The 24,301-nt window shown below is 34.0% G+C and overlaps 1 protein-coding gene across 1 annotated transcript in view; it reads right to left on the reverse strand.

Moving 5' to 3' along the window:
- Positions 1–3,256: 3,256 nt before the first annotated feature.
- The window catches only part of LOC145683797 (uncharacterized), a 148,986-nt gene continuing 127,941 nt past the window's right edge, over positions 3,257–24,301 (reverse strand). Inside the window, exons 7-8 of the mRNA XM_081755382.1 lie at positions 16,018–16,110; positions 3,257–10,958 (exon numbers count right to left, since the gene is read on the reverse strand). Of these exons, the coding sequence (XP_081611508.1) occupies positions 10,746–10,958; positions 16,018–16,110 (306 nt within the window). The 3' untranslated portion in view covers positions 3,257–10,745. The remainder of the gene's footprint in view (positions 10,959–16,017; positions 16,111–24,301) is intronic.

Consider the following 24,301-nt stretch of genomic DNA (forward strand, 5'->3'; position numbering starts at 1 on the left):
TAATGGGATTTGTAATACTTAAACAACTGCCTGCTCTCTTAGGTATCCATCAGAAAGGAACAATTACAAACTTCATAATGCGTAAATATTTACCCCATTTCTTCTTAAAAGCCTCTTGTTGATTTACATTTAACTCATACGTAATCCATACTCTTTACGCATAGTCTGTTACTTCAAGTGCACATTATAGATATACAATCCAGTTTTCCATGTGGTAATGAGTAGTTCTACCTACTCCGATTTTCTCAGTTCTCACAAAGCACTTCCACAACCAAGTGTATCAGCTGCACCACTATTACAGTTCAATATACAGGTAAAAACCACTTTACTACTAATTATTTAAAAAAAAAAAAAAAAAAAGTCACGCGCACACAAAAACAAAACACTATGGTCTCAGTTCCATTAATACATTTCTGTTATGATAAAAAAAAAAAAAAAAAAAAAATCTTCGATTCATCTCTCAGAATAATGAAACCATTTCTGATTCGTTAGATCCTTTCAGTTTTATTTAGAAATGTCCAGGATGGTATGATTTGTCTTGTTTGAGACATTTCTCGAAGAATAACCACACAACAGATGCCACACACAACACTGCAGTTTTCAATAGAAAGCTAATATATTTTCGCTGGCCACTGTATGTTCTGGTGAAAAGAAGTCAGCTTACAACAGTGACCATTTGGCAGAGAAATAGATATATTTTTTTCTCCGTACTTCCAGAAAAATATGGAAAATTATGTAAGTAATCACGTAATGAGGGTTGCCGACATAGCAGGTTGTTCTGTACTAGAAAAAAAAAAATCAATGCTATCTGTATTTTAAAACACGCTTCAAGAATTAGTACTGGATAGCTTGAGTTTGAAGGATAGCTGTTTTATTCTCACATATTTCACATATACACTTTAAATATATATTTTTTTCAAAATAGCCACACGAGATAAGCCAATCATATATTTGTCCATATACTGACGAGTACTTAAGATATACAAAAAATATATATATTGTAGGATTTTACTTAAGTCAAATACAGAACAAGTGCTGAAAAAACAAGTGTGCTACTGTTACTATTTTAGCTAAATTTATAATAACTTCATGAATCATATTTTGTGAAAAGAACAAAACACATCAAATAATACGGAAATGCTAAGAAACAAAACTATATACAACAGAGAGAAGTTTCAGACTTTACAACAAAAGTAATATTTTTAATTTGCTTTAATTTTCAATGTAATACTACGATCTCCTGTCAAAAGTTTCATTGTTATTTTCCACAACGTAAAACTAAATTATTATTATTATTATCCATCAAAGAATTGATCCGGCATTGCTAGTCAAATTATTATGTATTTGCCGCTAGCAGAAATCTGTAAATTCTAAATGTTTTTAACGTTCTCTTATAGTTGTAAAAGTTAAAACTGGTCTAATCTTTGCTAATGCGGATGCATGTAAGTGATTCCGAGATTTGAATGATACTGTCACTAACAGACGTTAATATTTCCTTACAAAATCTTTTATGAGTAACTTCGGACAAAGTAAACAAAACTGAGTAGTTCTCGGCAACATGGAGAGAATTATTGTAGATCCTTCTCACGTCAAAAGAAAATTGTACCCAAGTTCGCCGTCAATTTATTCCCAAGTTATTGACAAACGAACAACTCAGAAGACAAAATTTATTTTTGCTAACGACTGTACTTCTAGAACAGATTCATAATCGTTTTTCTTACTCATTAACTGCTAATTGTGATCTCAAAAGTAAACTTATCTGAATTAGTATGTAGTACATTAGCACCTTGACAAATATCTTTCATGAATAGAAGCCAGCCATTGGTAAACATTTTTAAGGTTCTATAGTAACTTGTAAATGCTCTAGGATGCATATTTAACATAGACAAGGAACTTATTGCATCTGGTACTTTTTTCTTTATCCTTGTTAAAACTTAACATTTGATGCTTTAGCCTGCGCTAGGATCATGATCGTTAACACATCTACCGTAAACTGGAAAAAATCAGTGACACATAATGAAGTTTTCAATTCTGTACTAATGAAACACTCCAAGTGTTTACAAAGCACTAAAAAGTATTTAACACTTAACAGTCCGAAGTATGTCCATTCAGTTTTAAGGTGTAAAATGTATTCCAGAGAAGATTTGTTTTGTTTAATATTTTTACTTCTCACTATTTGTTTCACTATGTGCACTATTTCCTTAGAATTCTGTTCCATTCAAGTCTGTTCATCTGTCTACAAAATTTATATTTGGTTATGAAAATGTTAATTATGTACTTACAGTGTAACTAAAAATTTTGTTAAGTGCAGAATACTGTTGCTAGAAGAAGGTGATTTATGCCTTTTTATGAATTAAATAAAAGTCTATTTACGTATGTACTAATGAAGAATAAAATTTATTTTGTTGTTGATAAGTCAACCTTAAAAATGAACGGACAAAATTCGAATTGTTAAGCGTTAATACTTTTTTTTTTTAAGTGTTTTGTGGAGACCTACAGTGTTTCATTAGTACAGGATTAAACACTTTATTGTATCTCAGGTGTTTTCTTCCAGTTGGCGGTAGAAATATTCCGTGATCATAGTCCCAGCGCGGGCTGGAATATCGAATACTAAGTGTTAACAGGGATACAAAAACACCAAATAAAGGTGACTTCATTTTTTACCTTTAAGGTTGGCTCATGATTACATTCAAAATCAAAATATATCTTACTGATCCTTTTTCTTTTATATATGTATTGTAGTTGAACATTACCACTTAAATGAACACGAACCATACGGACACATTCTTAGATGCATTCAAATCTCTCAGTTCTCATTGCTGTAACAGAATGCTTTTAACTTCAAAGGAACGTGCTTAATTTACCAGTTAATTGTAATTTTCCTGCAAGAAATCATAGTAACTTCTTAGTTTCTTAATGTATATTATACAAATGTTACTCTTCAAATGCACTTAATTATCCGAAAATTAAGCTACTTACGAACATTATTAGCTACGACGTTAATACACTGAACATTATAACTAATCAATGCTAATACGAAGCACAATTTTCGGACAAAAATTATAATAATAAAAAAAAACTGTTTTGTCAACACAATAGAATTTTAGTCTTTAACATTAACTAAAAATACAAATAACTTTAAACTGCAAAAAAATTCTTATATACACAAATTTCATTACAAGGAATGTTAAAATAATTAAAGAATTTATATATATATATATATATATATATATATATATATATATATATATACCAAGTTCAAATTATTACGTGTGGATAATTAATTATTCTTTCATAGTGTAAAACAAAACATTACACACAAAATAACGTAAATTACAGAGAAACAAAACAAAATAAACACTTGCTGTAAAATTTTGTCATTTTATAATACCATGTTTGTTTTCTCTCTAATTAATTGCAATTTATTTACACAAATATCTTTAACTTTTACCTTTTTAATATTTTGTTTCTCTTCTGCTTAAAAAAAAGTCTGTTCTGTCAGTAAGAATAAAGCATGACATTTTCTCTAGCCAAAAGCAGAGAGTTTTACCCGAAAGCTATTCTAATTTCTAGGATATGATTTTCGGAATCATTATATTATTTACTATGACTTCTGAACAATAAAAGGCTAAATTACGTTATTTCATATCTTGTATCTACCTAACCGAAACTGCTCTAACATCTCTTTCTACTTCTTCCTGCTGCTCTAAATGTTTTAATGAAATAATCAAATTTGTACCGAACAAATGATAAGTTATGAATGAACACTTGTTGGTAGAGAGAGAGAAAAAAAAAAAAAATCGTCAAGGCAAAAAATTCAGAATTCCAGGTGGACTCTTCCCGAGGACATAGGATGAGGTAAAAGTCCAAGGCACTTCATTAAGAAAAAACCCTACACATTACAGATCCAACATTTTCTCGCGTGAAATTTGATTATTTTAAAGTTCTAAATTTAATCTACATCAAGGATAATTTCATAAAATGTCTCACAAGTATCATATTAATCTACCTATCTTTTTTCTTATGACAAAGTAAAAAAAAAAAAAAAGTTATGTTTAGAGATATCATTTTCACTTCTTAAACAGCAATACATGGAACTATTATTTCAGTTAAGAGTTAATTTGATTTTAGGTTTTCTACTTTAGAAAATCATTTTACGAATAATCAGGTACTTGACGTGAAACTAATTCAAAAGTATAGTCATCTGCAAAAAGAATATGCCAATCCCTTAAGCTATCTTCCGAAAATATGTACGAATATGTGTACAGCTTTCGATAACGTGCAAAAGAATTACATTCTTTATACATAAAAAGAAATTGTACTTAGTCTCATTTCAGTTAAAATTTACGGAGATCTCTCTTAGATAAGACACGGTACCGTCAAAAACTCTTTAAAATGGCAACTTTTGAGGGTGCTATACACATTAATAACGTTTTCTATAGAATCAGGGAAAGGTACACAGGTAAGATGCATGTCTGACTAAGAGGATTTCCATGCACTAATAATAGAAAAAGTTTGGTATTGGTATATTCTTATATTGTGTACTGATTTACTAAGATGTTCTACTACGTATTTTCAATTTTTTTCTTCTTTATCAGTTTGAAGTTACAAGGTATTAACCACGGTTACAGAGACTAAATTGACTACATGCGTAAATAACATGAAAGAATACTTTCACATTGAAACTTGAGTATCCATGATTTAGCTGATCGCTTGATCATGTGTGTGAAGCATTAAATTCCATTATTAAATTTATATGTTGTTTTCAATAATACTCCATAACACGTATTAGAAAAACACTTGCCAAATGGTCATACGACAACACCACGGAGTATTTGACGAATTACTTTTCCTACAATTTACGTTGTGTATCATGTGGATTTTCTATATTTAATTCACAAATTAAGTATGCGGGATATCAGAAAAAAGAACAAATCTAAAGGTTTCTAAGAAATGTAGTATTATTTAAAAATCGATACTAAAATTATTTAAATGTCAGGGCTCGATACAAGCTGTCTGTAACTTTCAAATTTGCTGCGTGAAGTGTTACGATCTGGCATATACCTGAAAATGTCACAGAAGAATATTCAACATGTTACTATACAAAGGAAAATGAAGCAAACGCGAACTGATTTAAATAACCACAGAAAGACGTATTTTCACAACTACCAGACTCCGTATCATTCAGTTCTAGCGAATTACGAGATGTCAAACCTCATCGGTCACCTTTAGGCAATAACGCTCCTCCAAAAAATATTAACGATTTTAACGTAATATGAATAATTTTGGTAACATGAATTTATGTTTTTTTTTCTTCTTTTATTCCGAAGAATACATATTACTAATAAAGGAACGATAAAACGATCTGCCAAATATATTTTTCAAAAATAAACAATACTAAGTATTGCGAAAATCATGATGTACAAGGAAATAAAATGTAAGTTTATTTTCTGAATTCTGGACACGGATATAAATAGAAGATGGCTTTTGACAGTATTCACCCTACAGTCTACAATTGTTTAACTTCAAAAAATCTGGCGAATTTAACTTCAGTTTATTTGTAAAACTTCTTTACTAAGAAATATAATTTTCGACGCCACACCTAATATAAGATATAAAAGTAATATCTTAATTTTATTTATTTATTTAAAAAAAAGATACTTTCAATATATAGCATGTCCATAAAAATACTATCATAGTTTAACGTGATATTAGGTCGCTTTGGATAATAGTATTTAAATGAAATGCCTCACATTTGAAAGAAAAATTCGAATATTTTTATGCATGGCAATAATGTACAACACTGCCAATAATGGACAGCATCAAACAGAAAAAGTAAATTCACTCATGATTACTTTGTGATTAGTGGATATGGATTCATTGTTGGATATTTAGCAGGCAGTTGCTGTTTCTGTTGGAGGTCACTTGGGAAACTTTTATGTTTCTGTATTGTTTTGCCTTAATGTGCTAAAGTAAATTTATTTCCTTCTGTTGTGTTGTTATTAAAGAATAAGTATTAAGGAGTTATGACGACCCCATGAGAACGAAGTTGATGTGTTTTGGAATATCAGTGCACGCAGAGCCTGATGCAGGTTCAGCGTGCTTTTAGGTGAAGGTTTCAACATCAGGCTCCTACACAGACGTCAATTTTGAAGTGGTACCGTGATTTTGTGGATCGTGGCTGCATATGTCATCAAAGGAAAGACCATTCAGGGAGAAAATCTGTCAATGCGGGGAATTATGGAACAAGTGCGAGAGGCCACTCGTAGGGCTCATATTCAATGTCTATGAGGTATAGTAAAAATATTTGAGTTTTTCTTTGAAGTGTGACCAATTTCATTTAAATACGATTACCCAAGGCAACGTAATACCACTTTAAAGTAGGATTAGTATTTTATGGACACGCTGTATATATCTGTAAATTTTAATGTAGTTTTCATTTTAACGATACTTGTCCTAAATTCAGAGATGATGAGATTTACTTTTTAGATTGTAATACTTATTAATTAAATGATGAAATCTTGTCAATATGTATTTCTGATGTATATTTCATGTTAAAGAGTTAATATTTTTAAACTGACACATTCAAAGTAATCCTTAAACAGTTAAGCCTGTTACGCAATGAACAATTTTAAGCCGCACTTTTTACTACCGTAAAGAATATGTGATTTGTGTTTGTATGTATGTATGTGTGTGTGTGTGTGTATGCGTGCTGGTGTTACTTCATGATCAAACCGTTTGTAACGAATCAAAAATATGGAATCATTGTTTTTGCTTCACAATTTTTTAAAATCAATTATCAAACCACCACCAATACCAGAAAATCACAGTTAAAAAACAAATTGCTTTAAACTAAAACAAACCTTAAGAGTAGAAAATCCAGTAAAAAAGAGGTGTAATTTCAACAAAGTATATATTGATAAGAAGTACGTTCAACAAGTCAAGTCTTATAAATCATGTTTCTATTTTAGTAAAACCATGAAAGTTTTTAATAGGTTGCACAGACTCCCAACGACATGAGACTTAAAAGTTTTTTTCTTTTTTAATTTGAACTGTCATATAGATATATTATTATTCTATCTAAAGGAAAGACATTTAAATAGCGAAACAATGCAAGTTTTTGTACCAATGTTACAGAGATTCAATGAATTTAAAATCAACAATTAATGAAGTCAAATTCTATGTAATTAACACTATATACATAATTAATTCTATCTATCAGTATAATGTCAATATAAATAGATATTGACATTAGATATACACTGCAAACTGTACATAGAACTTTGTTTATATGTTATTACAGGAAATGCAGTGGTTTGTATTTTGCATAATTTAAATGTTTATTAAAGTTGGTTATACATTTTGAAGTGAAATCTTTAGTTTTACGTCCCACAGTTATGCCGGCTAGGCTAAAGAAGACGGTGATGATGAGAAATGAATGAAATGCTGGAATGAAGAAAGTGGGAGGAAACGGCAGAACCCCGAGAAAACCCACGAGCACGATAGCTCACTTGGCGCGAGCTGGGATCGAATCAGGGACCCGAAGCACCAGAGGTGAACGCTCGACCATTGAGCCACCACGGCCGAAAGTTACACATTTTATATTTGGCTTTATATGTATCGATCATTACTACAATTTTATTTCTAGTGACATCTAAATAAGTTTATTACAGTTATTATCAATATTTTCTTGGTAAAAGGTACGTATTTAAATCTGAAATAATTACTATATTTAAATCTGAAACTATTTGGCATTGATGGGAAAATAAACATTACTCAGCTACAAAATGTAGTAATTTTCAAATAAAATCTTTGAACAACATATACGTAATATTTCGAGCTCAAAATGAGGGTAATTTACAACATATTGCAAAAGTAATGATTTAATTTTCGATGAAACTAATTTTAAAAAATGCTACTGAACTTTCTGGGGTTAAAACCATTTACGAAAGACAAATACTTAATAGGAATTTGTATTTAACTTACTTAGTGAGGTTTATTTAGAACGTATGATTAAAGCTTACATATAGGTCTCCGTATCCTCATGTGTAATGCGCTAACATTATAACAACATTCAAGTCCAATTAAGATTATTTTCCTTTCCTCAAGAGAGAACGTTCGTCAGTTACATTAAGTATTAATATTAAACAATACTTTGAAAGTTTCAAGGAGTCCAGTAAACTTATTTGAGAATGTCTCGGGAGACAAGTTTGATGCAACGGAATTGTTAATTAATTTTTTCATACGAATGGATTTTTAGTTTAAATACAATAGTACTGTCAAAACTACTTCGTTTACATTTTAAAAGAAATTCTGGTTTTCCTTTTAAGCCTTAATACACCAAAATAGTGAAAAAATAGTTCATAGTTCACAGCTTCTCACGATATTCATTTTCTTTCTTCACAAATAGTAGAAACACGTATACATGTACAATAGCTTAGCGACTTGACTCGTTGAGAACATTATATCTTATCAAGATTTCGACACATTTACATATATATAAGCAATACAGAGAAACAGTACTGGCTCAGCGCTTCAAATTATATGATAAAAAAAAAAAAAAGTGTTCTAGTCAACAATAACAAAAATTTATGTGTAGCAGAGACTCAAAACCAAACTCTCTTATGTTCGTTTCTCAGTGAAATTGCAACACTGAAAAAAAAAAAAATAATTGCGAAACCATTTAGATTAAAAAATAAAATTACATTTAAAAGATCCCCTCTCTATGTACGCTACTTTGTGAGCAGAAAGTAATAATAATAATAATAATTAAAACAAGAACACAAGTTGCTTGTAAGCGACTTAAAAATTCAGGCACATTACATAATGTAAGACTTATATTTGTATGTACAGAATGGTAACGCACGGCACATAATCTACTCTAAACAATCAGTTATTGCAATAACAAACAAAAATGCTTTTATTTATATATATATCTAAATAATTAACTAACTATGTATATATATATATGTTTATGTATATACATATACATATATATAAATTTGAAACAATATTTTTCACAATTGCATATAAATCTCACGAAATCTTTCAGTGTTCAACAAACGAAAAAAAAAAATATTACATATATTCTTACACAATGGAACATACATACACACGTCCGCATACATACATACATATAAAAAACAAAAGAAAAGCTCATTTTGCATACAAAGTATACGCAAACGCACATACAACGCATATATGCATCTTTTAAATATAAAAACAAACTTAAAAAAATGAAGGGAATAAAATCTCATATCCACTGGAAAACAATTCTTTTTATCACTTTCTTTTTCAAAAAAATGACCACAACTGCGAAAAGCCAGAAGCAATGTTCTCCGCTTGTAGTCTCAAATACTGCTACTCAATTTTACAAGTGGTCAAGCCTTAGTTCATCCTTGCAATTTGTGCCCTTGAAGACAAAACTTCACACACATTTTAAATTTTTTTCTTCTTTCTTTTTTTTTTTGTACTTTGAAAAACAACTAAACCGAAACACCAAAAAAAAGCTAACATCTTCATACACACACATACAAGGCACAGTTCCTTGCCTCCATTTCTTCTGACAAATTTCTATACTTCTGCATATACATGTACGAAAAAAAAATCTCTCGTTTGTAGGTTCACACTGCACTCCAACTGACAATTCTATCTATTGCACTTGTGAAATTTCTCACAACTTTACTTTGTATAGATACATATATATATTTACAAGATATTCCTACGTACCCATATGCCAGTTCTCGAAAGAAACCTTAGTGCCATGTTACAGAAATGTTCATCACGTACACCAATTAACAAGATAATAGTTAACATTTTTCATTCTTGTTTTCAATACAAACTTGTTTTCCTTTCTTCGCAAGTCACACGCAGCTCAAACTACACGGTGGAGACAAAAAATATGTGGCTATGAAGTGGTTTTTTTTTGTATTTTTTTTTTTTTTTTTTGTAGTGAGACAAGAAGAACATGTGACCAATATAAAAGTCAACAATCAGCAAAATATAGCTTCTCCGCTAGCGAAACATCTATACATATCTAGTATATTGAAAATAAATTGCTTATTTAGTTTAAAAAAAAAAAAGTTCTATAGACTGAATTGGTCCGCAAGGAACAATAGGAACTTACTACTTTTTAAATCATCATTATTATTATCATTATAGAACATTTTATCGCAATGTACCAGTCAAGAAAACAAAATATGGTCCCACACATTGAGCATTTGTCTTTGGTAATCAAATTTGTATATTGTTAAAATAATTTTCTACATAAAAACTATTTTCTTTATCGATGGAAATATATTTTAATATTTTGTTTTCTTTCTACGGTAGTTTACTGGAATTTTAACAAAGCTTTGGTTTTATTTTATCTATTCATAACCTTCTATGAGGAACAATAGGAATGGTAACTTTAGTAATACATATGTATTTCTTTTTTTTAAAAAAAAAAAAAATTCCTGATACTATGTATTTAATGCCCCTTTGTTTCAACCAGCTTTGCTGATTGTCTGTTAAAAAAACCTATACCACTAACATTGTGTAAAAAAGTGAATTCACACTCATATATATACATATTCAATAAACATCTGATAATTACATAACAACAATAGCGAATACATATATACATACACACCCGCATTCATTCATATACATATATATATATATAATAACTCTAAAACGGAAAACAGTTCAATAACATTATTTTCTAACTGTGCAACAAAAACAGATTAAGAAATCTGCACTTAATCCTACCGTGTGACTCTCACACTGTTAGTTAAGTCTAAAAGATCTAAGGAAGGATCCCTATATGAAACTGCAGACACAGGTGGGTCCACGGGGTGAGCCTGGGGTCCAATTGGATCAAGTCCTAGGCCAGAACTGCAGTCATCTGTCTGTGCCATTAATAATCTTGGCCACAAGTCTGTTGTAGAACTATACGTATTCACGTGTTGATCATTTTCCTGAAAAAAACAACACAATGTATTATTTTATGGGTTTACGGTTATACATACATATTCATTTAAAAATACACTTTTCTGCAATCTGATTATCACAAGCAAATATAATTATCTATAACCAGGAGAGGGAGGGACAAACGTATGGTCAGAGGAAGAGAAAATCGAAGACGTTAAGACGTTCCCCTATTTAGGAAGTGTAATATCCTCGGACGGAAGAAGTGAAGAAGACTAAGTTCCAAAATAGCGCAGGCTAAACAAGCATTCAATAGGAAAAGAGGGTTGCTGACATCAACAAATGTATCGTTGGATGCTCAAAAACGATTTATTAAGGCCCTGATATGGAGCGTGGCGCTATACGGATCAGAGACATGGGCACTGAGAAAAAACTGAAATATCCAAGCTGGAAGCATTTGAAATGTGGTGTTGGCGCAGGATGCTGCGCATAACGTGTACCGAAAGGAAAAGGAATGAAGACACACTAAAGGAAGCTAATGAAGAACGACAGGTCATGAAGGCAATAGGTAAAAGAAGAAACAACATGCCTGTTCATTTTATTCGGTACTTCGACTGGAAGGCAGAAGGAAAACCAGGAAGAGGAAGACCAAGGATAGAATATCTAGATGCAGTTACGAAGAAGAGGTCTTATCAAAGTATAAAACAGCTCTCCCAAGGGAGAGAAAAGTTTTAAAATTTCCATGCTGCCCACCAATCTATGGTTGAGGAAAGAAAGAAGATATTGTACCAGATTATATACAAAAACGGGTGTCAAGACACCTTAACGACTAGCGATGTGTCTTGTAACGAAGCTCTTGGAGCTCTTTAGTGTGGTGGGGAATGCCTATACTGTGACGATTGATCTTGCATGATGGTCTGTGCACCCGCCAACTGCATCGGTCATGGTTCGAAACCCATGTTAATTATACGAACGTAATTTTTAAAATCGGATCAGTCGTTTGGGCTGTACACTCTCTTTGCGCCCAATGTTAAATGAAAATGCAACGTTGCCATTTATCTGGACCCGCAACATAAGTAAATGAAGTTACTGTCTTTTACGCTAATTTGTCCATGGCCAGCCCTCACCTACTTGATGTTGTAGTTCCAAGTTAATACCAACGTTGCATTTTCATTCAATATTAGGCGCATAAAGAGTGTACAACCCAAACGGCTCGTCTGATTAAAAAACTTCACTCATATTTGGAGACGGTTTCCCCTCTTACATTTTATTGTAACTCTGATAATAAAAGAATTACCCTATGTCAGGAGACTTTTGAGACACCTTGTATATTAGCTACAAATACATACACATATACATGATAAAAGGGAGACAATATATATGTTAAATGTAACTCGATTTGTGTTTCTACTTTACACATACGGTTCTGTTTTGCCGTCTCAAAACAGTGGTGGAGATCCTCATTAGTACCTTATTTATAATCCTCTAGTAAGTAGCATGTTTAGGTGCATATTTTCTATATTAGCAACATTGATAATTTATGATGTACTTTGAGCTACTATTACCAATCGGGAATTATTCCAAGTACTCTACATTGGATAAGGCTACATTCAAACTTAATTTTACAGGAGTTATAATCCAGATTGACAATATTATGGAAATATGCTTTCAGGTCTCTTTAAATGTGTTTTGCCTTATGCTTAAATTGCACTTGGTGTGATATAACATCGGTTATTTTCTCGGTTTATCATATAAAATATCTACCTCATGGAATAATTAATTTTCCGAAAGTAAAGATCAGACAAATTTGAGGTAGAAACCAGTAAAACAAAATCTGTAAAACCCCGTTTAATATAAATGAAAGAAACAATGAAGAATAAAGAGAATATTTTCTAATATACCGGGTATCCGGGCTGAATTTAACAGTTACTGATGACAGGCGATAACAGGGAATATCTGCATCAACACGCTCAGCATCCACAACTGCCTCGAGAAGACTACGAAATCTGGCATGCAGCACGCACGGTTTCCCGAGTGACAACCTCAAACGTTGCCCGAATCCTGTAGATCAGCTGGCTCTTGATGTTACAGGCATTGTGGTTGGTTACTCTCTCAACCACGCTACAAACATAATAACCCATAGGATTGTAATCAGTAGAGTTAAGGGGCCACATAGTTCGACTGGTGAAATCGTAAAAAAATTGTGACAACCTCTGCTGAATTTGCAATGGTGTGACAGGGAGCTGAGTCTTGATGTCACACATAGGATCTTTCGGCAACCATCTTCCCCATCCAAAGGCTTAATCCCGGTGTTTAGCAACTCCACAAATTTACTAGTACTTCCGGTTTAACGTTTTTTTTTCCACAGAGCAAACCCGGTAAGAGATATCGAGAAGCGATGTTTTGACACAGATTGAACATCCCAGGAATGAGTTTATCTTGACTTTTATCAACCTGTTCAAACCGGATGTGGTGAAAATCTACGATTTCCGGTCACAACACGAATCGCATAATGGATAAAACGGAAATAAATATCAACAAGCAGCTTTTCTTTTCTTTTTGATACGAATTTAGTACCGCAAAAATACTTCCGTTTATTCCTCTACTGCAATTGAAAGCGATAGACATCCAAATCCACTATCAATTAGCACTTTCAATTTAAATATTAATCTCCATACCAGGGTTCCCCACAAGAAAAGTAAAGATCGATTTCCCTGACACAAATTCTTGATTTCCCTGACAAATTCTTGAATATAAATGGGAAGATATGGGGCAAATTTCATCATACATTTTATTAACGGCCTCCTCCATCCCCATACCCGTCCAACACGCTTCTTTAATTACTATTTACATATTTGTTATGTTACATATGAGTAATTGTTATTTCCACAAAATTTATCATGTAAATATATAATAATATATGTATGATACACTACCACATACCTCAACATTGCAAATCAGACTTTTTTTGCTTGAAAAAATAATAAAAAGTAAAAAAAAAAGAAAAAAAATGCACTCAAGAATATATTGCCAACTCTATCTGAGACCTATTACTATCAGTCCTAAAATGAAATGAAATGGAATGAAATCTTTTTAAGTTTTACATACCATGACTATGCCGTCTAGGCTAAAGGAGACGGTGATGATGTGAAATGTATGAAATGGCGGAATGAAGAAAATGGGAGAACCTCGAGAAAACTCACACACCCGGTGTTTATCCACCACAAAGCTCATATGTCGCAAGCTAGGATCGAACCAAGGAACCCATGAACCGGAGGTGAACGCTCTGCCACTAAGCCACCGTGGCCCACTATCAGTCCTAATATTACCAACTCTGAAACATGTTCATCCTCATATTTACGTTTTTTTTTTTTTTAATTTTGTTTTGCTTTCGGTTCTTGAATTTGTTCTACGAGAGCGTCTTGTTCTTGTTCGTAACATAATTCCATTTGTTTCTTCTTTGCTTCCAATTTCTTAGTTTCAGTATTCAGCTTTCTTTTCTCACCTTTGATTTTAATTTCCTCTGCACTTTTGATTCGTTTCTGTTTAAAGTATTCATCATAGCGTCTTCGAGCTGAACGAACTGAGAGAAGCATTCTTCGATCAACATCAACAGATTCTACACCTCCATAGTACAGGGTGATCCGGAAGTGGGCGTACCCCCCTTCAGTTTCAACAGTATAGTGTTAGTTATGGTAGAATCTCTGTACACAGTTACTTCAAAGTCTTAAAAGTCATAAACATCGATATGATCACCATCCATGTCATAACACAGCTAAATACTGCGCCAAGTTCTCGCAGATGTTTTGCGGAGATACTCCGGAGTCACGAGGGTGAAGGCTTGTTCCACAGCCGCTCGTAATTCCTGTGTGATATCGAGTGTTTCTTACTTGTTGCTTTATGAAACCCAGAGAGCATTGTCTGGTGTCGTCAGATCGGGACTTCTTGGGGGCCAGGCAAAGGAAGCAATGCTATATGGACTTTGATCACACACTGTTGATTACTCCAACTTCACTACAAATAACAGTTACCAAGCAGGAAACAGCAGAAAACAAATGAACATGGATAGCAATGTTACCAGACAAAGCCAAGCAATGTTACCAAACAAATGTGGGTAAAACCTAGAATCGTCAGAAAACACCAATTAGGGGTACGCCCACTTCCGGACCACCCTGTACATAACTGCATCATGCACCCGCCTCTGTGCTGCCAGAGAATCTTCGATTTGGTTTTCTACAATCCTCCACCGATACATTGTAGTGGGATGACATTAAACATTTTCACAACATTAAACAAATCAGAATATTCTTGTTTCTTGGACATTACCTTTGCAAAGAAAACATCTAATCTGATGTTGCCCATCTTCCCTTCGTATTCTCTGAACTCATGAGACCCCTGAATTTCAGTACAGAAAGACATAAATTGACACTTTGCTATCTCAGCTACGGAATCAGATATTCTGTTATGCTCATGCAGAGTTTATAGAATGCGTTTCATCCTAGTCTGAGCAAGTTCTGGATTGTTCTTTTGTGACCTGAAATCCAGAGTTGACAGAGCACGTACCAGTTTGTATTTCAGAGGGCTCTTTTCCACAATCTTCTTGATCGTGCCCAGCAAAAAGTTTTGACAGTCAAGCCTGAAAGCTAGTTTGTCTTTATCTAATGCTTTCAGTGCTTTCAGTAGTTTTTCTGTCTTAAAACCGATGTCCACGAAGATGACAAGTCATATTTCGATTTTTGCTTTCACATAATCAATTATTCCCCTTCTGTCTCTCACACAAATATATATATATACATCAGTATCTCACTCCCTCAGCATGAAATAGCAATATTGCATCATTGTCATCATGGGAATGCTGTAACATTGTGGTCCCCTTCACGTGCCAATCTGTACAACTGATAAAGAGGAAACTATGCTAGATTGAAAACAAGGAATGCTACATTTGCACATTTAAGTTCCCTAACTTTCCATGACATTTTACGCAAATTAATTGGTTTTAAGTAGAATTAAAACGTTAGATATTGGTTTTAGACTCATGCTCTCTATTGTAATAAGCAAAAGAAGCTCAACTAATATGACATAAAAAATATATTCCTTTTATTTACTTACGGAGAGGGTTTTCTCAACAGACGTAATAAACTTATCCATGAGATCTGTGGCTCGCTTTTTGACGGAGTTCTGAGTTGAAACATTAGTAGATGTCTGTAATTGGAATAAGAACATTAATTATATTTATTCGTAGAAGAAGGAAAACTTCTGCAAAAAAACATCAGTTACAGTGATACTTTATAATAAGCTGGAATTAACTCTATAATGGAATTAATATTCTCATGTTTTGAACAATTCCTCAACGAGTTAAAGAAGTATGGAATCATTGTACATCTAACGTTTAATCGTCGATTTATGATTATAACAACACCCTTCACAGTGTCTGTTACAAATGGACAAAGACTTCTACAAACAACCACAAAATCGTTAAGTCTTCATAAAAATCTTCAGCATACATCTTTCAAAGCAATACTTTCAGAAGAAAGGGTTTCTAGTGTAAAGATCTCACATTACCATATTAACAAGTTTTCTGATGTCTCCATTATTTACTATATATATATATATATATATATATATATATATATATATATATATATATATATATATACAAAAAAGTGAAAGATAACATTTTAAGAAGTAAGAGGAGTTATACGTGAGTTGCCAAGATTTACTGAGGAAGGTGTGAGGGACACCGAATAGCAGTTAGTAGTACATTAACCGCTTAACTTATAATTTTCTTCTCAAAAGTCGTTCCAAATTTTATATTTTTTTTATTGGTTATTTTTTTTTTGTACGTTGAAGGTAGAGGTATGTGGAAGTAAACATTACTAAAACTGTCTAAAATTTAAGCTCGAATTAGGCACTTGAAAATCACCGATTTTAAAACCACTAGTATATTCGTTCGTAATAAAAGCAGATGTATCTTATTGTGAGTTTTACTTTTTTGAACACTTTTTGTGTACATGAAGCGACAACGAATCTTTTAAAATGTTTTATTCAGTTCGTTCAATTTATTTGAACTACAAGCTGATCAAAATTGAGATTTAAATTTTTCCGCAAGAAATACTAAAATCCCGAATATGTATGTTCCACAATAAACATTACCAAATTACACTAGCATCTTGAGAAAACGAAACAGTGGGGAAAATAAGTACAGTATACGTATATATTCCATTCAATCTACTACGAATTTTTGTATTCTTTTTGCAAAACAATACCATCATTTCAAAGAGAAATAACAGACAAATGATTTCTCGGTACAATGTAGATATGCTATTTCAGTTCCGTCATTTCGTCAATAAGCATTGGCCTCCAATGCAAAATATTAGCCGAAAATAGTTAAATGAATCTTACCCAAGGGCGCCGATCCTGGGGGGCGCGCCCCCTCCCCTCAAAGCTCATGTGGGCTCCCCTAGTGTATTTCTAAATATACAATATTTGGCATAATTTGAATGCAATTTGTGTTAACATCCTTATATATACACCTTCTGCGTCTGAGTGCCCCCCCCCCTCCAAATTTACAGAGAAATCGGTGCCCTTGATCTTACCCACATCTAGCGGACACCCATATACTCAGGCCAACGTAAGGAATCGCCGTTTAAATCTATACTCACATCTTTTTTCTTTGCACGAATATATTCGTGATCATAGTTTTAGAAAAAAAACTGTAATAATTAGTATGTTTTAAGTTAAGCTGTTAAACATTTGACGCAGAAAAAAAAATCCTATATACTTACGATTGGTGACAATAGTTCTGGAAATAACCTCGGAAATTATATCAATATGAGCATTCTTATCAAACTAATGCTATATGAGTGAAAACTTCCACGTCCATTTGTACGTAACGTATTACTTTTTCGTCTTTTTACAATGATTTTAAGATAGAAGCACCTGTATTGAGCTTTAGAAACAACAGCTGGTGAAAGCGTACGACCGATAATCTCATCTTGATGTTAAAATCAAGACCTGAACAATATACATATAGCATGCTTCAGTGTACGTTCCACTAAGTCCAGACTTAATGCTTTTATTGTATCTGTAATATTTGAAACTAAGCGAAACTCACATTTAATGTTTAATAAAAATTTAAAATAGACCCTGTCCCTGAAAAATTTAATCTTTCAGAGATGGGCGTGGCATATAAACACAGTGCCGATCATTCTGTTCAAGGATGTGGTTTATAAGCCTCATTTGTTCCATTTCTCAAATAAGTCATTCAATAACCCATAATAGGCTTAGATGGCTTTCAGCGAGTCCATTTCTCTATTTTTGAAGAAAGACGGATACTTGTCCTTAAAGAAACCCTTTAGAAACGGGCGTGGCATATAAACACAGTCGATCGTTTTATTGAGAACGTGTGGTGTATAAACATAGCATCTGGATCGAGAGGACGGCTGTGGTTGATAAGACTCATTTGCGTTATATTTGTCAAATAAATTATTCAATTACCCAATCATAAGCTTGAATGGCATTTAGGGCGTCCATTTTTTCATCTGTGAAGAAAGACTGATAGTCGTCCTTAAAGAAACTCTCTAAGAGACGGACGTGGCATATAAACACACATTCGATCGTTTCATTGAGGACGTGTGAAGTATAAACACAGTATGTGGGTGGGGGAGGACGGCTGTGGTTGATAAGATTTATTTGCGTTATATTTGTCAAATAAATTATTCAATGCCCAATCATAGGCATAATGTCATTTAGGGCGTCAATTTTCTTGTGGCTCGGGAGAAAGACTGTTATCTATTCTCAAAGGGTTAATCTATAATTTTCGTCCGTCATTTGATTTCTTTCTCTATGAATGAACTGATAAATATAGATATCGTTTTGGATAACTTCTCCTAAGATAAAATAAAGTTTCTCGCTCTTCTTAAAAATTAAAATATGAATGCAAGTGCCGTAAACACTTAATGGCTTTCTATCTAGTTTAACAGCATTACTGTTGAATAATAAATTAAAGAATGGAATGAAATTTCAAGTGTTTCTCAAGTACCAAAAATTTCTTGAATACGCATCGGAATTTACAAGTAGTAGGTGCATAATTGTAAGGAGTATTTGTGTCACTGTTAGGAACATTTGTGAGAAAAAGATAAACAACAATACACTCTGCTACTTAACAGCATTTTTTATACATATACAGTGCATACCTATTCTATCAGGCCTTGTTTCAATATTGTCAAACTAAACATAACAACAACACACTAAGCAAGGCATGTGATAAAAATATACAGGGTATTTCAAAACAACACCGACAACGTTTGGGAGGTAATTCCTGACACCAAGATAAGACAAAAAGTATAGACCAACCTGGGTGCACAAATGCTTCCTTTCGGAGTTATAGGCTGCTGAAAACATGAAAAAATGAACTTTAAAGGCCCATAGGAAACTATGGGGCCTACTGTAGTCGGGTCAAGACTTTACTAAGGAACTAATATGTGCTCTATCCAAAAATACATGCTTCAGAATCCTGCACTACTTCCGCAACAATGTTTATAGAGGTAGTTAGTGAGTACTTCAGATTATATTCCCGTAACCAAACTGCCTGTACAAAAATTGTGGCGTGAGTACCTTAGGATTATACACACTCCATTCCAAAAGAAACCGAACGTTTTAAAAAAACAAAAAAGCAATGTACATTTTGGAACAAATCATTTTTATTAATCAATGTATTCCCCTTCTGCATCGATACACATATTTGCACGCTCCAACAAGTTGTCAAACGACTTCTCCATGTCCTGTATTGGAATGGTCTTTAGGACGGCGGTCGTCGCCTTCTCAATGGCATCAATCGATGCGTGTCACTTTCCTTTCATCGCCAAATGCAGTTTCGGAAACAGATAGAAATCGCACGGAGCGAGATCTGGTGAATAGGGCGGATGATGCGACCGAATAATGTGATTTTTGACCAAAAATTCAGTTACAAGTCGCGAACGATGTGATGGTGCATTATCGTCCAAAAGAGTCCAACTGCCGATTTCGCGATATTCGGGCCGAATACGACGAATTCTTGCCAGCAAACGCTTCATGACGCCCAAGTAAAACTCTCCAGTGACTGTCTGGCCGGGCTGAACAAATTCTTTGTGGATAATTCCTTTTGAATCGTAAAAACAAATCAGCATCACCTTAACTTTTGACTTCACCAAGCGACTTTTTTTGGGTGTTCCTTCATCCGGCTCTCCATTCAGCACTTTGCCGCTTTGTTTCGGGCTCATATTCAAAACACCACGTCTCGTCACCAGTTACAATCGATTTCAAGAAGTTTCGATCCTGCCGAGCACTTTTAACGATGTCTTTGCAATGCGCAATTCGATCAACTTTTTGGTCTTCGGTGAGTTTGTGTGGTACAAACCGCGAATTAACCTTCTTAAGGCCCAAAACTTCGGTCAAAATGCGGTATGCGGTTGTTTGAGGAATGCCTAATTCCATTTCAATAACTATCACCGACGATTTTTTGTTATGTTTGATGAATTCACGCACTTTTTCGATGTTTTCTTCCGATAATCCGGTTCTGGGACGGCCTGATCTTTCGTCATCATCCAGCGTCTCTCTACCCGATTTGAATCGCCTGAACCACTCGTAAACTTGCGTACGGGATAGACACTCATCACCATATGCATTTTGTAGCATTTGGTGCGTTTCAGTAAAAGTTTTACCCAGTTTAACACAAAACTCAATTGCAGCTCGTTGTTTGAAACTCATTTTCCGACCGATGTACACAACACACTGACAGTTGAAACGCAATAACTTTGTTGCCGTGCATCCAAATGTCATGACATTTATACCAGTTGTCAATGAGGGACTACGCCATCTACCGGTAAAATATTACAACAGATGGCACTAGTGGTACTATTTGTTTTCAAAAGTTCGGTTTCTTTTGGAATGGAGGGTGTATTTTTGGATAGAGCACATATTAATTCCTAAGTCAAGTCTTGACCCGACTAAGGTAGGTCCCATAGTTTTGGAGCTATGGACCTTTAAATTTAATTTTTTCGTGTTTTCGGCAGCCTATAGTTCAGAAAGGAAGCAGTTTTGCACCCAGATTGGTCTATACTTTTCGTCTTATTTTGGTGTCAGGAATCATCTTCCAAACGCTGTCGGTGTTGTTTTGAAACACCCCGTATAAATATGTAACAGTAGCTGTGTCTTCATTAGACTTCCACTCCTGGCTACTTGGGAGTTGGTCACCTCTTATATACTTTCCGGAGATCAACTTTTAATTAGACTCCGCCCCTTCATTAAAAATCAAACTTATGTTTTTTTCCACTTTCACTTGTTCAGGTATACAGAAAGAGGCAAACCGCAGGATACACTGGGAAAGAGCAGAGGTCCCAGAAACAAAGAACAGGACACTGGTGAGAAAATGGAAAGAAGTCAGGGAAATCATGAAGGCAGGAGACAAGGTTATGAATTAGAATGGACGATTTCCTATAAATAAAGAACGGGAGAGGATTTTAGTTAAAGAAGAAATGAAAAGGAAGAAGAAAGAACGAGGACAAATTAATAAGGAAACACAAACAAGAATAATTAAAGGACAAGAATGTATCCAGCAAAAAGGTTTATTTTTAATTGGTGAAGTGTGCAGCTGAACAAGTGAAGGTGGAAAAAACATAAGTTTGATTTTTAATGAAGGGGTAGAGCCTAATTAAAAGTTGATCTCCGGAAAGTATATAAGAGGTGATCAACTCGCGTGTAGCCAGAAGGAGTGGAAGTCTGATGAAGACACAACTAGTATGTTGAAACTTACATGACTGTGCTTTTATATATTTTTAATACATAGGCTTACTCAGTGTGTTGTTGTGTTTAGTCTGACAATATAGAAACAACGCCTGATATAGTAGTTATAGGACATTTTATACTCATGTATATCGTTCTATTTAACTTAATGAGATCAATCCAATGGTATATATATATATATATATATATATATATATATATCTTCTCTTTGGACATCCCCCGGCCATACAGTAATAATATTGAAGAACTTTAAAATTGAATTAACGATACTCACTGGTGAGAAACCAAGTAATTTTTGGATTTCGTACAACTAAATTCTCTGACGCTACAGTCCATAAGATGCACCGGCCGGTAAAATAACACACATTCAACCACCATATGATGCGTACTCAATACCATCTATCGCCTCTCAGTACCACTCTTTCCGGATTTTTAGACTTGAGTTCGCTACCATTTGACGTAAGTTGCTTCTCAATTACTTTACGAAGCTGGTCTGAATCAAAAGAAAACTCCGTATTCCTAACGGAAATGAAACCCGCGTACTGACTACTAAGGACACGAAAGCACTAGTTTGCCTACATTCATATTGAAACAAGAATTCTCTGGCTTTTAAAGCACAGAACATTCACTGATCAAAAGTAAAATACTGAGACTGAATGTACTTTACACGATACATGTTCGTTCACAGGATATAGAGGATCTGTCTGTGTTCATGGAGAATTTCTTTAAAACATTACTTTTGGAAGTGGAATGAAAATACTGACTTCACTTATTAACAAGACCTACCTGAGTACAAAATGGCCAAGTGAGTTTGTTGATGTTACAGTGATTGTATTGCCCAAGAAAAAGCAAGCAAAGAAGTGAAGCGATTACAGAACCATTAGCCTTATTCCTCACACAGAAAGATTATTGCGCGTATACTGAACAGGCGGCTGAAAAGTAAGATACAAGAGATATTGGAGGAAGATCAATTTGGAATCCGGAAAGGAAAAGACAGCAGAGATGCTATTGGGTTGATAAGAATTATACCAGAACGAATTCTTGATGTAAAGGAAGAGTTGTCTTTGTGCTTCAACGACTGGCAAAAAGCTTTCGACCGGGTCAATTGAACCAAACTTTTGAAAACTTAAAAGAAATTGAGGTCAACTGGAGAGACCTACGAGTCATTTACAACCTGTACATAGGATAACGAGTGAAGTTGTGCTTGCATGAAGGAGGAACCAACAGTGTAGAGATTGGGAAAGCAGTAGACAAGGATGTAATATGTCGCCCGAATTATTCAACATTTACAGTGAATGTTTAATGAAGAAAGTATTAACGGGAATTGAAGATTTCAAGATTGGGGGGCAGAGTATTAACACGATTAGGTACACAGATGATACGGTTATTATACCAAGAACCGAAGAAGAACTACAGGAGATGATTGACAAAATTGACACGGGAAAACTACATGTAATTGAAATTAACATAGAAAAATTGAAAGTTGCGAGAATATTCGGTGGAAACGCGCCCTTACAGGTTAGGGTAGAACAAAGAGAACTTGAAGAGGTTGATAATTTCAAATATATGTTTTTTTTTTTTCTTTTTAACGGAAGATGTTTATTGCACCAAAAATATCAGATCCAGAATTGCCATAGCCAAAGAAGCATTCAACAAGAAGAGATCGCTCTTAACTAGCAGGCTTTAATACTGGACTAAGGAAGAGGTTGGTCAAGTGCTATATATGGAAAAAATGAAATGAAATCTTTGAGTTTTACGTCCCACGGTTATGCCGGTGAGGCTAAAGGAGACGGTGATGATGAGTAATGAATGAAATGGTGGAATGAAGAAAGTGGGAGGAAACGGAAGAACCCCGAGAAAACCCACGCACACGGTGTTTGTCCACCACAAAGTTCACTTGGCGGGGGCTGGGATCGAACCCGGGACCCCAAGCACCAGAGGTGAACGGCTCTACCACTGAGCCACCGCGGCCCTTGCTATATATGGAGTATTGAACTTTATGGTTCAGAGACTTGGACATTGCGGAAGTTAGACAACATAAAATGGATAGAGAGAGCAACAAACGATGTTTAAAAGGGATAGGAGAGAAGAGGATACTTTTAGGCAACATCCTTCGTAGGAAGGTCAATTGGATTGGACGCATCTTGCGAAGAAATTATCTTCTTCATACTGCCATACAAAAGATGGAAGGAAAAGTGAGGAAGAAGAACACAAGTGATCGATGATTTGAAAAATAGAAGAAAATATTCGGAGTTAAAAGAGGAAGCTGAAGATCGAGAAACGTGGAAGAAACATTTCTAGGCCCAAAACTTAAATAAATAAATAAATAAATAAATAAATAAATAAATAAATAAAAAAGTCCCATTAGTTCCTGAATCTGCCGAAAGGCAGGATACTTAATAATACTAATAATAATAACTTACTGTATGATAACGGTCAATGAACAGCGACGTAGTTCGTATAGGAACATTAACTTCCTGGAAAGTTTTATGCTGAGAAAGGCAATAACTCTTTGCTGAAACGCTCACTGTGTGATCTGTAACTTTGGTAAGTAAAAGTTTTAGTACTTCATATGCCCCTTATTAAATCATTTAGCAATTTCAGTTAACTC

The sequence above is a fragment of the Thermobia domestica genome, chromosome 1 (assembly GCF_964235325.1).
Source record: "Thermobia domestica chromosome 1, izTheDome1.hap1.1, whole genome shotgun sequence".
Taxonomy (NCBI): domain Eukaryota; kingdom Metazoa; phylum Arthropoda; class Insecta; order Zygentoma; family Lepismatidae; genus Thermobia; species Thermobia domestica.